We start from the raw sequence: 13057 nt of genomic DNA, 5'->3' as shown, positions 1-13057 counted from the left end.
CTTAAGGGTTTGTTTACTGCACTTCATATATCATGCTCTGTGCTGTGTGTGCACATGCTCAGTGCAAAAAAAACCACACACATTGGTTCTAATTAGGGCTGGACCGATAATTCAATATCAAGATGTATCGCGATTGACACGAAAATACCGTCGATAAAACAAACGTTCGATAGAATAAAATTAGGAAACAAACCCGATCGCGGCATGGTGCGTGAATGTAGGCAGCGCGCATCCGCCTCCAAACACAAAAGTTAAACCAACAAAGAAGAAGCCGCTAAACCAACGAAGAAGAAGCATTTAAAGCAACGAAGAAGCAGCAGCTCCCCAAAAGGAGCATGTGTGCGGGCCTAGTGGCTGTGCGCCATACTCACGTCGAGCGATCTGGATCAATTTAAAACTGTGGAAATCAAAACAAAGTGAAAGTTGACCATTTCTGTCATTTTTAAATTCTGTAGGACTCCATTTACTGTAGAAAACTACATGCAGCTATTGTTTAAGTTTTCATTTAACTTTTTAAGAAATCCTGGGTGCTCCCTGAACTTTTTGTTCGAACTTTATAACAGAGATGTATACTGTCAAAAAAGTCTTGTAATAATAATTAAAAAAAAATAAGAATAAATCAACATTATGCAATCCTGAAACATTGTTCAATAAACGTGCTTAAAGACGTTGCAACAAAAGTTAAGAGTAAATTTTTCTTACGATTTTGATGCCAATATTTTCTTTTTTAGTGAAAAGCATATCGGTCTATCTCTAAACAATACTGCTTTGGAGTAGCCCCTAATGCAAATAAGCATTTACAATGCACTAGTGGACGAGAAATTGCACATTACCATACATAACAATGTACACGAACAGTTAACTGTTATTAACTGTTATTCACAGTTATGTTGACCTCTTATAAAAGATGAAGTGTATTTTCAATAGTTAAAAAAAACAAAAAAACAATATATATCGATAGACCAATATGAAACACACTATCACTATATCGTGATATACTTTTCAGTCATATCGACCAGCCCTAGCACTAAAAGTCCTTGTGCATACGCTGACAATAAGAGCTTCACTGCCACCTACTGTAGTGGATGTGCAATTATACTATATTCTACTACAGCAAAAAGAAAAAAAAATCATCTTCCCTGGGATCACACTCTCTCCCCAGCATCGCGTGCAACGCCTATTTGAGAAGGGCCGCTTTAGACACAGATCCAGTTGAGAAGGAATCAACTGTGCCTGTGCAGCCAAGTAATGAACTCCATTTTGCCTTAATTGGGATTTTTGCATATTATGCTGTGATGCCATATCCGTTGTGGATAACAATGTTTACCATTTTCTGGTTTGGCTCAATATGACAGCAGTGTATTCGATTTTAAGTAAACAGCCGAGTGTGAGTCTTAAAAAAAGTTTGGTTTTTTCCCCCAAAAACAACATAAACAATTGTCTTTTGGACTAGGACTTGGGTACTTTTGGGCAAGTACCGTAAACACCACATGTAGAGTAATGCATTTTTCATAACAGAAAAGACCAAACCGTGCTTAAGCAATGCGGAAGATTATGTGCTAAGAGCCTATTTCTTAAAAACAATGATTGTCTTGTCTCGTTTTTCCTCTGGAATGTGACTCATACATAACTACATACATTGTCACAATCATTAACTTGTGTTTTACTGGAGACAAAATGAGTTGATTTAGACAAAAGACGAAGATTAGAAACTGTTGTCTTGTCAACATCCAACCCTTTTTGATTTTATGCATCCTAACTAATAACGGAAACATCAAATTTATAGTCCACATGGAGCAGCATCAGGAAAAATATTATGCAAAGTGCGGCCAAAGCAGAACCTTGTGACAACGAACATAAATAACTGTTGCAAAAGAGCCATCTGTGGTTCAAGCAGAGTGGGAACAGGTTGCCTTCAACAAAGGCTTGGCTTATATCGAAGCACAATTGACATGTCATAAATATAAAGGAAGCTGAGCAAAAAGTACCTGGGGAGAGCAGGCAGATGGCCATGAGCAGGACGTGTTCCTCCTCATGCAGATTGAGTTTCTTCAGGCCAACCTGGAACTTGACCAATGGCTCCAGCAGCTCCAGAGTGTGACCCGCTACACGGCAAGACATTAATATCGGCGTTATTGCACTAAAACCTAAAACAAGGCTCCGAGTGAGAAAACACACTCAAACACACACACACACAGTTTGTTCATTCAACATGCATCCATCTTGCTGCGTCACCAATAAAAATAGGCAAGTCTATTTTATTGGAAGGTTTGTCTGACTGACACACTTTATTGATACTCAAGTCAACGCAAACGCAAAGCTAATAAAATACTCCACTTTTCATTTACTTGATTGTGTTTATGACTGCTTTACTGCTTGCCTGAATGATTTTTGAATTGAGCAGCAAAAAATCCACCCATTTTTATCCAACTCAGGGGGCAGGCATTTTGTCACTTGCTGTTGACAGGGAATGACATCACGGTGCCTAAGGGCCAGCTTGCGAATGTCACGTGACCAAACCCAGAAAACAGGTGAGCTTTGGCGGTGGTTATCGGTTAAACGCCCGATTATTTTATGATTCATACGATTGCCAAATAGCATATTCCTTATGTCCGAGGTGTGTTTTTTTTTTTTTTTGGGCCAGATCAGGTTGGGCCGCTAATCTTAAACATGAAATGTGTTCAATATAGGGTTGCCACAGACGACTATTCTGCTAGTCGACTAATCAGCAACAGTAGTCGCGATTTGTCCATTGCACCAGCATTCCAAGACATGTTTATAAATGCTGGAACAGCTTAAATTCAGGTTTTTTTTCTGGATCAGATTGAGGCACGGGTGGTATCACGCCACCCTAACCATGCGCCATGACGTACATGGGGAACATACTTTAAGTTAAGAGTTCCAATAAGAATGAAAATTATCAAAGCAAGTCTTTTCTTTTTTCTTTTCCATTTTTCAACACCCCCTCCTCTGTTCTTCTTCGGAAACACTTGGTTTTAACATCGGCTCACATTCGTGACTTTCTGTGCTTTGTTTTAGAGAGGTCGTGTGTGATCACGCAAGCTTTCCTGCCTCTGAAATTTATTTCCAGTTTGATGGCAGGACAGAATCTTAATGTGTGTTGTGCTCTGTGTTGAGATTATCAGAGCACACCACACACAATACAACAAAAATTATTAAATGCCTGATTTTCTGATCATTATTGGTGCAATCTGTCACAGATGAAAAAAATCTTTTAAGATTTCAATCATCCTTACCTGTTTTAGTTTTGAATGTATAGTTTTAAATGTCTGTTTTTTTAATATCAGATTTTTACTTATGTACATGACTTTGCATGCAGCTGCGGTTGTTTGTAAAGTGCTCTATAAACAAAGTTCAGTCGAGTTTTACAATTGGGTATTCACACAAAGACGACAACTGAAGGTTGATTGTCCTCTAAATGCAAGAACAAAATTGGATTATGACGGAGTCGCAAAGGACAATGTCAACAACTGTACTTTCTTAGGATGCCATTAATGGTGTAGTGAAGTTAGAGGAAACCGACCCTTTGTGACATCATTGATGCAGTACTTGAAGTCAGGTCCTCCACAGCTCCAGGACATGTCCTCCAGGCTGAAAGACTGATTGGAGCGCAGCATGATGATCTCAATGGCACTTGACTTCAGCAGAGCAATCTGGTCTTCTGCCGTCAGTTCTCTGAAATACATCGTCACATGCTCAATAAGTACAGTACTGTGCTTCCGCCAAGGCTTAACCGTTTGCAAACTGGAAGAGTGAATGATTGCAACTCAGGTCGACATTTTGAACCCTTAAATCCATAAAGTAAATTTACATATGAATAAAGTAAATATTGTTTTTATCAACGCCGACAGAAATATGAGTCAGCCTTCCCAAGTGCCCTACAGCAGGGGTGGGCATATGATGCAACGATTAACACAAATACTTATTATAAATTATGAGCATTTGTGGGTTAAATGTTTTGGCTTTTGTAACACACTACTTCATCTGAGGTTTAATAGAATGGTATTTCATTGCTATTCATTCTCAATGACACATTCAAAAAAAAAAAAATAGATTCACGTCGTTCCCATTACAAATTCTTAATGTTCAGCACATTCAATTCACCTTGAAAATGATTAATGTTCAACATGGCAAAATATTCCACTCCCCACAAAAAATTACATATTCATTAAAAAACACATTAAAAAAAATAAATTATTCAGTCTCATTTCACCACATTCTATAGCTTTCAATATCATCCCATATTTTTCAATATCATTCAAAATCATTGTACGTTTCAATATTGAATATTTGTTCATTCAGGATTTCAGCTTTCCCACAGAATGGCGATTATTTTTACCTTTATGTAATGTTGTACAGAAATAATACTGGTCTCATTATTTATTACACATAAATCTACACCATAACCTTGTATCCTAAAAGAGGAAAGTCAACCCAAATTTTTTTCAAGAATAAGATCTATACAAGCCCACTAGTTGAAACAAGGTATTCTGATAAATATTGAGTTTGTGGAATAAGGGTTACTCCACACGCTTTTAGCCATGTCTGGGGGTGGCCATTTTGTCTTGATTGGTGATTGGTTGCATGAATTTGCGGGCGTAACTACCAGATCACAGTTAAAGAAGCTAAAAGAGAGCATTTATCAAACCTTATTCATCTTATTGATTTTGTACTTAAACCCCCTCAGCCAATTTGCTCAGACTCTTCCCCTGAAATGTGCAATGGATTCCTGCAGTTTACCCGTTGATGAGGTTTTTACAGCCAGGACTCTTGTTTCAAACACCACAGTTGATCCCGCTGTCCATGTCCCATGTTCAGCAGTGTTAAATTCTTTGGAAAGGGTTTCCTTGACATTTTTCGAGGATTTGTCAACAGCAATCTTCTGTGACAACAATTTAAACATGCTGTGGTGCAACCCTTGCTCATGAAACCTAGCCTTGATCAAGATGTGAAAAAGTGGTGCACTTGGAGTTAAATCTTTCTACAATTTCAATGAAAAGGAAACAAGAGTTAAGGTGTTTGGTCCCAGTGGCCCTTGTACTTCCCATCCTGCTGACTTGGGCCAACCTGGCTTTGTCTAAAGCCAACAGTCACGAACTTGGGTCTTAAACTGGGCAGTGACCATACGATAAACTTTCCGCAAGCCCCTTCGCTTCCCATTTTCAAAGATGGTCTTAAAACTCATTTTTACTCTTTGGCTTTTGACTCGGCATGTCACTTGTTTTGGTTTTACTGTTTTTGTGCTTTTTACTGTCTTCATTATTCATTTGTTTTGTTTGTTGTTGCATGATGTGCTTTTGCTCCATGTGCAGCACTTTGTATACAGCGATGATTGTTTTAAAGTGCTTGATAAATACAGTTGAGTTGAGATTACCGGTACACATTCTTTTATTTAATAGGCCGATTAATCGGTAATCTGTATTTTTTCCTGCCAAAAATCGGCATCAGTCTGAAAAAAATCCATATCGATGTGGCCCATTCTATACAATGTATATTGCAAATGGTCGGTCACTCATAAAAACTAGTGATAGAATCCCGCACACCGTATGACAAGTCAGATGCGTTGAATCGCTCAGTGTGCAGCACACCTTGAACTGCGAGTTACGTGCGACCGGATTAACTATGCCCCTGCTGGTTGCCGCCAAGTAGTTCACTTCTTACCCATGCCTAGTTACTAAACTTAATTACTCCATTTCAGTCATGACACAAATGTCAATTTTCTATTTTTGTTTTATTTTTATTTTTTGGGATGATTTTCTATTTCTTATCCTTTTTTATTAGGTGATAACAATCTATTCATGATGCACTGCAAGAAGACCAGCAGCAGGAATAAATCTAAATTTATTTTCAAGTTGACTCGACATACGGAATTCATTATGTGTTCGTTTGAGTCATTGTAACATACACAGTGGTTCATTTTGTCCATTTGCCAAACAATGTATGCATCTTTCAAGGTCAGTGTGTGTTCCAGCATATTGCTTGTTTGCCATATGAGAAACAAATGAGTGTGCCGGCCTTCAAATCATGCTGCTGCTAGGGGAAATTGACATCATTTTTAAAGGCGAAGTCTACCCAAACATATTTTTTCAAGGATACGTTCGATGCAATCCCACTAGTTGAAACATGGCATTCTGACTAATATTGCCTTTGCAGAATAAGAGTTAATCCACTCGTTTTTAGCCATCTCTGGGGCGGCCATTTTATCACACATACTGAATTATCACAGAGGCCCCTATGCATTCAGCATTCCATTTGCTGGTGACAAATGGTGACCGCCTAGTGCAGAAAAAGAATTCCAGTTATATATATATATATATATACCTGAAGCCTGGGATCATCTTGGCAAACCCTATGACCTTCTGGATGCTGTAGGAGACAAGGTCAGCCAGATGGGGCAGCATGGAGAGCTTGGTGTCTTCCTCACTAGAGTCTGGACTGCTCGCGCCGTCCTGGTACATCATTATCAGGTTGTTTAAGTTCATCTTGGTGTCCAGCGACTCTGCTCGACACGAGAGAGGATTAAGAGACCAGGTAGAATAAGGACGTGATTAAAGGAAGGCATTGGAAACAAACAGAAATAGCCGAGACGTGGTCAAAAGTCAAACAAGGTAAGGCAAAGGAAAATTACAGATCAGAACTGAGTGGTCTGCATAGACAACTCCTGACATTTTACACCAGACAAGACAGGGGAAAATAAATTTACCAGATGAATGATGAATTGCAGCAGTAGAGATAGTTTTGAAGCAAGAGACCAAAATTACATAAAGTGCTGTGAAAATGTATTTGACCCATTCTGAAATTATCATCATCATTATTATGTTTATTATTTCTGTTTTGCATAGTTTCCTCACTTCAACGTTTGTCACATGACCAAACCCCAAAAAACAGGTGAGCCATGACGTTTGCAAGATGAGCCTGTTGGCACGGTGACGTCAATTTCAATCAACAGCCCTACTAAATACTGTATGCAGGACTGTGTTTACGAATTCAGGGACAAAACAACATTTGGTATGGAGCTAGCACCAAACATGTTACTGTATGTTCAGTGACTGTTTTTTAGTTACTTATCTATCCCAAAGAAAATTCCCTTCTTAATTTATTGATGTAAATTGTCAAACATTGAAAATGTGTTTTTTGTAATGTATTAAGGATTTTATTACAGGGCCACTTCTCCAAGAGAGAGACTCGTCACAATTTCTGTATAGAAAAAAAAAGAGGAGAAGGTTCAGATGTATTCTTTCAGCGTACATTGATATAGTTAATATGGGGGAAAAAAGTGTTTAAAAGACTTTAGTTTTAGGATGAATAAATTCCAGAAGGGCAAGGGAATCCAAAAAGCAAAACCCATTTTGAAAAACATAATCGTCAGTTGTTTTCCATTTTACCAAAGGGGTTAAAATCACTTCATTCTTCAGTTATGAAGTTGTTTTGTAGCGTGTTATCTTCAAATCTCAAAACCATCACTTTTCAGGAGACCCCAAAAACATGTTTGTTCAACGATTAACATTGCATCACCAAAGAGAGCAAGTCATTTTCAACACTTTTGATTGGTCAATCATTTGTAAAAAAATAACACCCGCACATATAGACTGATAGATTAGTGGAAAATGGGAAATTTACTATCCATCCATCCATTATCCAACCCGCTTATCAGGCCTGAGGTCAGCAAAATGCATTATCACACCATACAATAGCTCCTAAGACTTGAGCTCAGAGGTCAAGTAGAAGTAATTTGTTTTTGTTTGATGGTACAATTCAAGCAGAAGTATATTAATGTGTTACTTAGAACCAAATATGTCAAATTAATGAAGATTTTAAGACAAAACCGTATGACAATGTTACAAATTCGTCTCATTTTCATTATTTCTGAGATGATAAAAATGATTGAAATGCCAACAACTCGTAGCTTAACCAGCATCCCAGAAGGAATTGGTTTGTACCTTAAAACTTGTTATATTTGGAGTGACTACGATTCCTAAAATCGTGCTTCTCCGAGGCAGGGACTTACCGGGCGAGTGATTAAATGAATCGGAAGAAGCATCGGACAGAGAGTGAAGGGAAGCGGCTCGGCTGGCACTGCGTGTTACTGGACCTTCACGCACTGGAGGCTACATGCAGACACACATACACAAAGAGATACATTGGGAAAAAATCCTTCCAACTCTCTCACCTTGCAATTGGTCTATTTTTAATTGAGTATCAATTTTCCCATGTCAGAACATGGTGCAATTCTGTTTATAGCAAATTGCAGCCACGATAGAATGAAAAGCAACCGAATCCGAGTCTTGGCAAAGCAATCAGTGATTATCATTGAGGAAAAAGGGTTGAAAAGTACAAAAGAAAGTAACCTTGGGAGGTAGATGGCTGAAGACTACGCAAAAGTAGAGCTTTACTGATTTCATTCACACAGTGTGATTCATGCGACTGTGACTCATGCTCCCTTTGAAGGCCAGATGCTCGTTCTGCGTTGGCCACAACATTCCTTGACCTCATCGTTGTGCAATTTATCAAAGTGACAAGAAGGACTTCATGTGTTTGTGTGATATTTATCCATTTACAAATAATGCCATTGCACCCTCTCACATTTAATTGAGTTCCCCTTCCAAGCAAACCCCATGCTTTAATTATTTTTGAAATATAGGGCTTTTTATATGGTAATAACACTCATAGCTCATTGGGTAATGTCTGATGACAACATGGTGGCTTTAGTAACAGAATAAGAGCTAGCAGTGGCCTCACCCTAAAGCGGGAGAAGTCTGAATAGGAGGCATCATAAGTCTTGTGGTGAGCCTCAACCAAAGAAGAGATGATCTGGGCCTGCTCTTCATTGAGCCGAGGCCTTGAAGCTTCCTTAGCCGCCTCCTCCTCCTTCCTTTTCAAAATCATTTCCTTCTTCCTCTGTACCTCTTCATCTGTGAGGATGACTGCAATGCAAGAATAAAACATGCGGATGTCTTTATTTTCAGTCAGCCATTTGCCTTCGCAATCTATAACGTTCAAAACAGGATTTTGAAAAAAAAACTCAAAACGGCTTAAGAAATAGAATATAAACATATAACAAGAATATAAACATATAACAAGAATATCAAGATTAGTACATTTCAAAAACTCACCAAAACAAGAAACTGAAAACAACAACAAGCTAAACACAGACACGCTGACTGGACAAGAGGAACAGTTCTCCCTCTCGTCCAATCAGCCATGAGTCTGATCTCCCAATGAGTCTGCTTTCAGGGAGGACTACATAAATCTGAGATTGATTGTTTGAGAGGTTCAAATTACAATGATGTGTAGACCTATATGTATGTCAAAATTAAAAGTAAATAATGCTCCCTATAAGACAAAATGTCATTTTTCACTTCTTTCAAAATAAAAAAGCATAATCCCTCAGTTAACTCCTTCTAACCCCACGACGTACTATAACGTCATGCAAGCAGGGCACGTGTGTGTTTGAAAGCGACGGTTACATGTTAGGTAAGCTGTACATGTCTGTGTCCATGTGTGTGTGTGTGTGTGTGTGTGTGTGTGTGTGTGTGTGTGTATGTGTGCGTGTGTGTGTGAGAGACTTCACTGAAGTAATAAAATACGTAATATGTGCAACAGTTCATATTTTTATAATTTCTTGGTCGTGCATGTTGAAGTGTTTGAAGTCATTTGGGCTGGCGGCCATAAACATTTCCGTCGTAGCAACACCGTGATCATGACATGATTGGCTGAACTCCGACCAGCCCGCTCACTTCCTGCAGCGCTTCAGAACCGACTGTTGTTTAACGTTATGTTGTTTTGTGGAAGGAAAATATTATCGAGATGTTTGAGCAAAAAAAAAGCAAATATAGCAGTGTCAATGTTGAAACGATGCTTGAAATACATGCCTTTACAAAAAGCTCTTTTTCGCAGGTTTTTTGGGGAATTTTCATGAAACTTAGCTATTTTCTAGTGCGGATTCCGAAATAAAGGAAAAAGATACATAGGTTTTTTTCTGCTGGAAGAAGAGAGTCTTTCTTTTGGTAGGTTCCATGATTATATAGCAATAGAACAGAATATTCTGTGGGCCTTGCGGTATCAGTTGAAATGCAGGAAAATGCTGGGATTGAAGGGGGTTGCTCCAGTGAAAATGGCTGTGATTTCATGAGTGCTACTGTTCATATGGACATGAAATGATTAACTGTTGATCTCCTCTGAACTCTGTTGCTCACTGGAACAGCAGCACATTCGCTCTTAACAGTCTCCCAAATGAATGAACGCATCAAGTCCTCAGGCATATTGTAAACAACTTCCCTACACAGTATTGATTATGCTTTTTACATTGAGACAAACCGTCTTGTGAAACAAGATCAGTGGAACGTTTGCGTTTCTCCTGCCGAACTGGCAACAATTTTGTGGTTCACTCGGGCTGCGAGATTGTATGAACTGTACATAATGTGAAGTATTTCTTAATAAAACGCGTTTTACTCCGAATAACTTTTCACCACAATCCGATTCCGAAAGCCGCGAAACATGACATGATGTTTTCAGTCAGTACGCAGATGACCAAAGGACGATCCTCGCAATAGTAGCTGTAATGTTCGTTATTTTATTCTATTTTTTATTTAGCAAACACAACAGCCGGGAGGTGGCAAACATAGATGCAAAGAAATATATTACAGAAATAGTGTAACGAATTGGGTTATCTGTGTTGTGGTCGAATTTGTGTTTTGCCGAATTGTGTTGTTTCCGAGGTTAATGAATGCATCGCGCGGCTCGCTGGATGGGAGGGGATGCGAGCGAGAGGAGCAAAGGACGAAGGGCGGAGCCGTTGCTCTTTTGTGACTAAACGGTTGTCGTACTCTATTGGCGTCGGCTGCGGCCCACAGTAGCCGGTTGGACTAATAAAAACGTGATAATTAAACTACATCTGCTGGCGTGTTCTTGGAAGACACTACAATATATTAGAAAGCGTGACGTCATCGGCAGGCAAAGGAACCGATCACATCTGTTACCTACACCAGCTTGCTGCGGTCTGCAGGCCAGTTCTAATAATAAATCAATATCATCCCAGTGGCCGTAGAAAACCCTCCCGCGGGCCGGATGTGGGCCCTGACTTTGACATGTGTGCTTTACGGCATACTCACTTCCTCCTTTCTCTATAAGGACGATAGTCGATTTGAACATCTACGCACTATTACTGGTGTCATGGCAGAAGCCCCAAAACAAACAAAAAAACAAAAGTATTGTTTAAACAAAATTAGATTCAGGACCTCATCGCAATTCGTCTTTCACACGGCCACTGGAAATAGAAATGTCATTCAGTCCAACTTGCAGGCCAGAGAGAGCTCAGGATTTCATGACATTAAGCATTGGCGCGCATGGGAAATGTGGTTGACTTCTGTCAAAACACTACCGCTTTTGTCCACATGGCGCCGCCATAATCAACAAAAACTGACATATGACACTGTTTCTTTAAGAAAAAGGATTATGGTTGGATTGGTCATTTGGCTTGTTTTAAATGTCAGAATCATACATTTCCTGCAAAAAGACGTGTCATGTTTGCCGTCTCTTCATATGGGTCATACAGATGGTGTTGGATGTTTAAGTGCCTTTTGCCTTATTCATGCAGTGGGAAGAGCGGCACGGTGAATATGGTCGAATAGTTTAAACAGTGTTTATGGTTACTATTTTAGGTTGTCCAAGATGCAGGGCTCTCTGGGGAAATTGCTCGCGTTGCGTGCCATTGCCGTGTGTTGCACGGCATTACATTACTTCGGAACCTTATATACACAACTCTTACCATTCATTAAAGACGGAAACATATTGAAATAAAAGGAGTGTCTGTTAGAGTGGCAATGCACTCAAGGAAATTAAGTTCTAATAACGTCAACTTATTACTTGTCTATGGCTCGATTTTTAAGTGTTTTCAGGTTATTACGTTGACATTTATGTCAACAAAATTATGTTGTGTAACATCGTTCAATTGCTAGATATATCATACTTTTGTTGGGCATATATTCAGGGTTCGTACACCTTTTCCAAGGCCAAATTCAAGCACTTTTTAAAAGTGTAGAATTCAGTGCCAACTAGTGGTCAACAAATAGAATGCAGCGACCTAAGACGCGTGCATTTTGAAGCATGCGCACTACGGTGCCTCCGAGAGACCACATGCCGCAAGCCTACCAAGAGTTTCGTCAGCAGAGGTGCAAGAGAAATGTCATCACAAACGACTTCTAGTATTCCCTCAAGTTATGAAGTAAGTGCATTGCATTTGTTACACATGCAGTAGTCATGAGGCTTAGGAACTACTTTCGCTAAGTTTGTTTCCTTCAAGTATCTGTAGCAAAATGATAGCAGCAAAACATGGCAGCCTCCTGTAAGGGGAGGCGCGCCCCACGTAATATAGATTACTTCAGCTACAATTATATAAAATTAATTACACTGATGTGATAGAGCATATTGTTGAAATAAATAGTGGGTTTTTAAAATGAATGATCATTGAAAAATCAAAACATTCTACTTATTGCCCCTTTAACTCATTCACTGCCATTGACACATTTATTTGTCTTTTCACAGTCCAGCCATTCAATCCCAGGAATTTATTTATATTATTTTCATTTTTTTCAAACTTTAGGGTAAAAGAGGGTCTGAAAAAGTCTGGCAGTGAACGAGTTAAGGACTTTCAAGAGACAGTTTTTCCAGTACTCTACAAAAGGCGAAAACCAGTATGAATCAATCCATAGCCTTGTTGTTTGAGGCCACTAAATGCTGTTTGTAGGAAAAAAATAGGGAAAATCTGTTAAAACCTTAGTGTAACATTGAACCAGCAGTTATCATTAACTACATGGGGCATAGGAAAAGAAGCAGTTTCTGTAGACTACTCAAAGGTTTATCTTTGTCTGATATTTATATTTTTTGGAAGATCTTAAGTGGACAAACTATGCAAAAAAAGTAAGACTTTGAGAAGAGGGCTAATACTTTTCTACAACGCTGTATAGTACTCTTTAAGTGCCCATTTTTTCCCACCAAGACATGATTGAAGTCGGTCTGACATGCACAAAGTGATAAA

At 39.0% G+C, this 13057-nt stretch overlaps 1 protein-coding gene across 4 annotated transcripts in view; it reads right to left on the bottom strand.

Annotated features, from left to right (window-relative positions):
• Positions 1 to 13057, bottom strand: part of LOC147153366 (vitamin D3 receptor A) — a 68838-nt gene that overhangs the window by 11153 nt on the left and 44628 nt on the right. For all 4 annotated transcript variants that reach the window (XM_086028735.1, XM_086028718.1, XM_086028725.1 and 1 more), the window contains 5 exons: positions 8761 to 8945; positions 8030 to 8129; positions 6343 to 6520; positions 3545 to 3696; positions 1989 to 2105 (listed from right to left, as the gene is read on the bottom strand). In XM_086028735.1, coding sequence (XP_085884861.1) covers positions 1989 to 2105; positions 3545 to 3696; positions 6343 to 6520; positions 8030 to 8129; positions 8761 to 8945 — 732 coding nt within the window. The remainder of the gene's footprint in view (positions 1 to 1988; positions 2106 to 3544; positions 3697 to 6342; positions 6521 to 8029; positions 8130 to 8760; positions 8946 to 13057) is intronic.

Source organism: Filicampus tigris, chromosome 1 (genome assembly GCF_054856515.1).
Source record: "Filicampus tigris isolate MCC_2025a chromosome 1, RoL_Ftig_1.0, whole genome shotgun sequence".
NCBI classification, from domain to species: domain Eukaryota; kingdom Metazoa; phylum Chordata; class Actinopteri; order Syngnathiformes; family Syngnathidae; genus Filicampus; species Filicampus tigris.
This window is presented reverse-complemented; position numbering and strand designations above follow the sequence as displayed.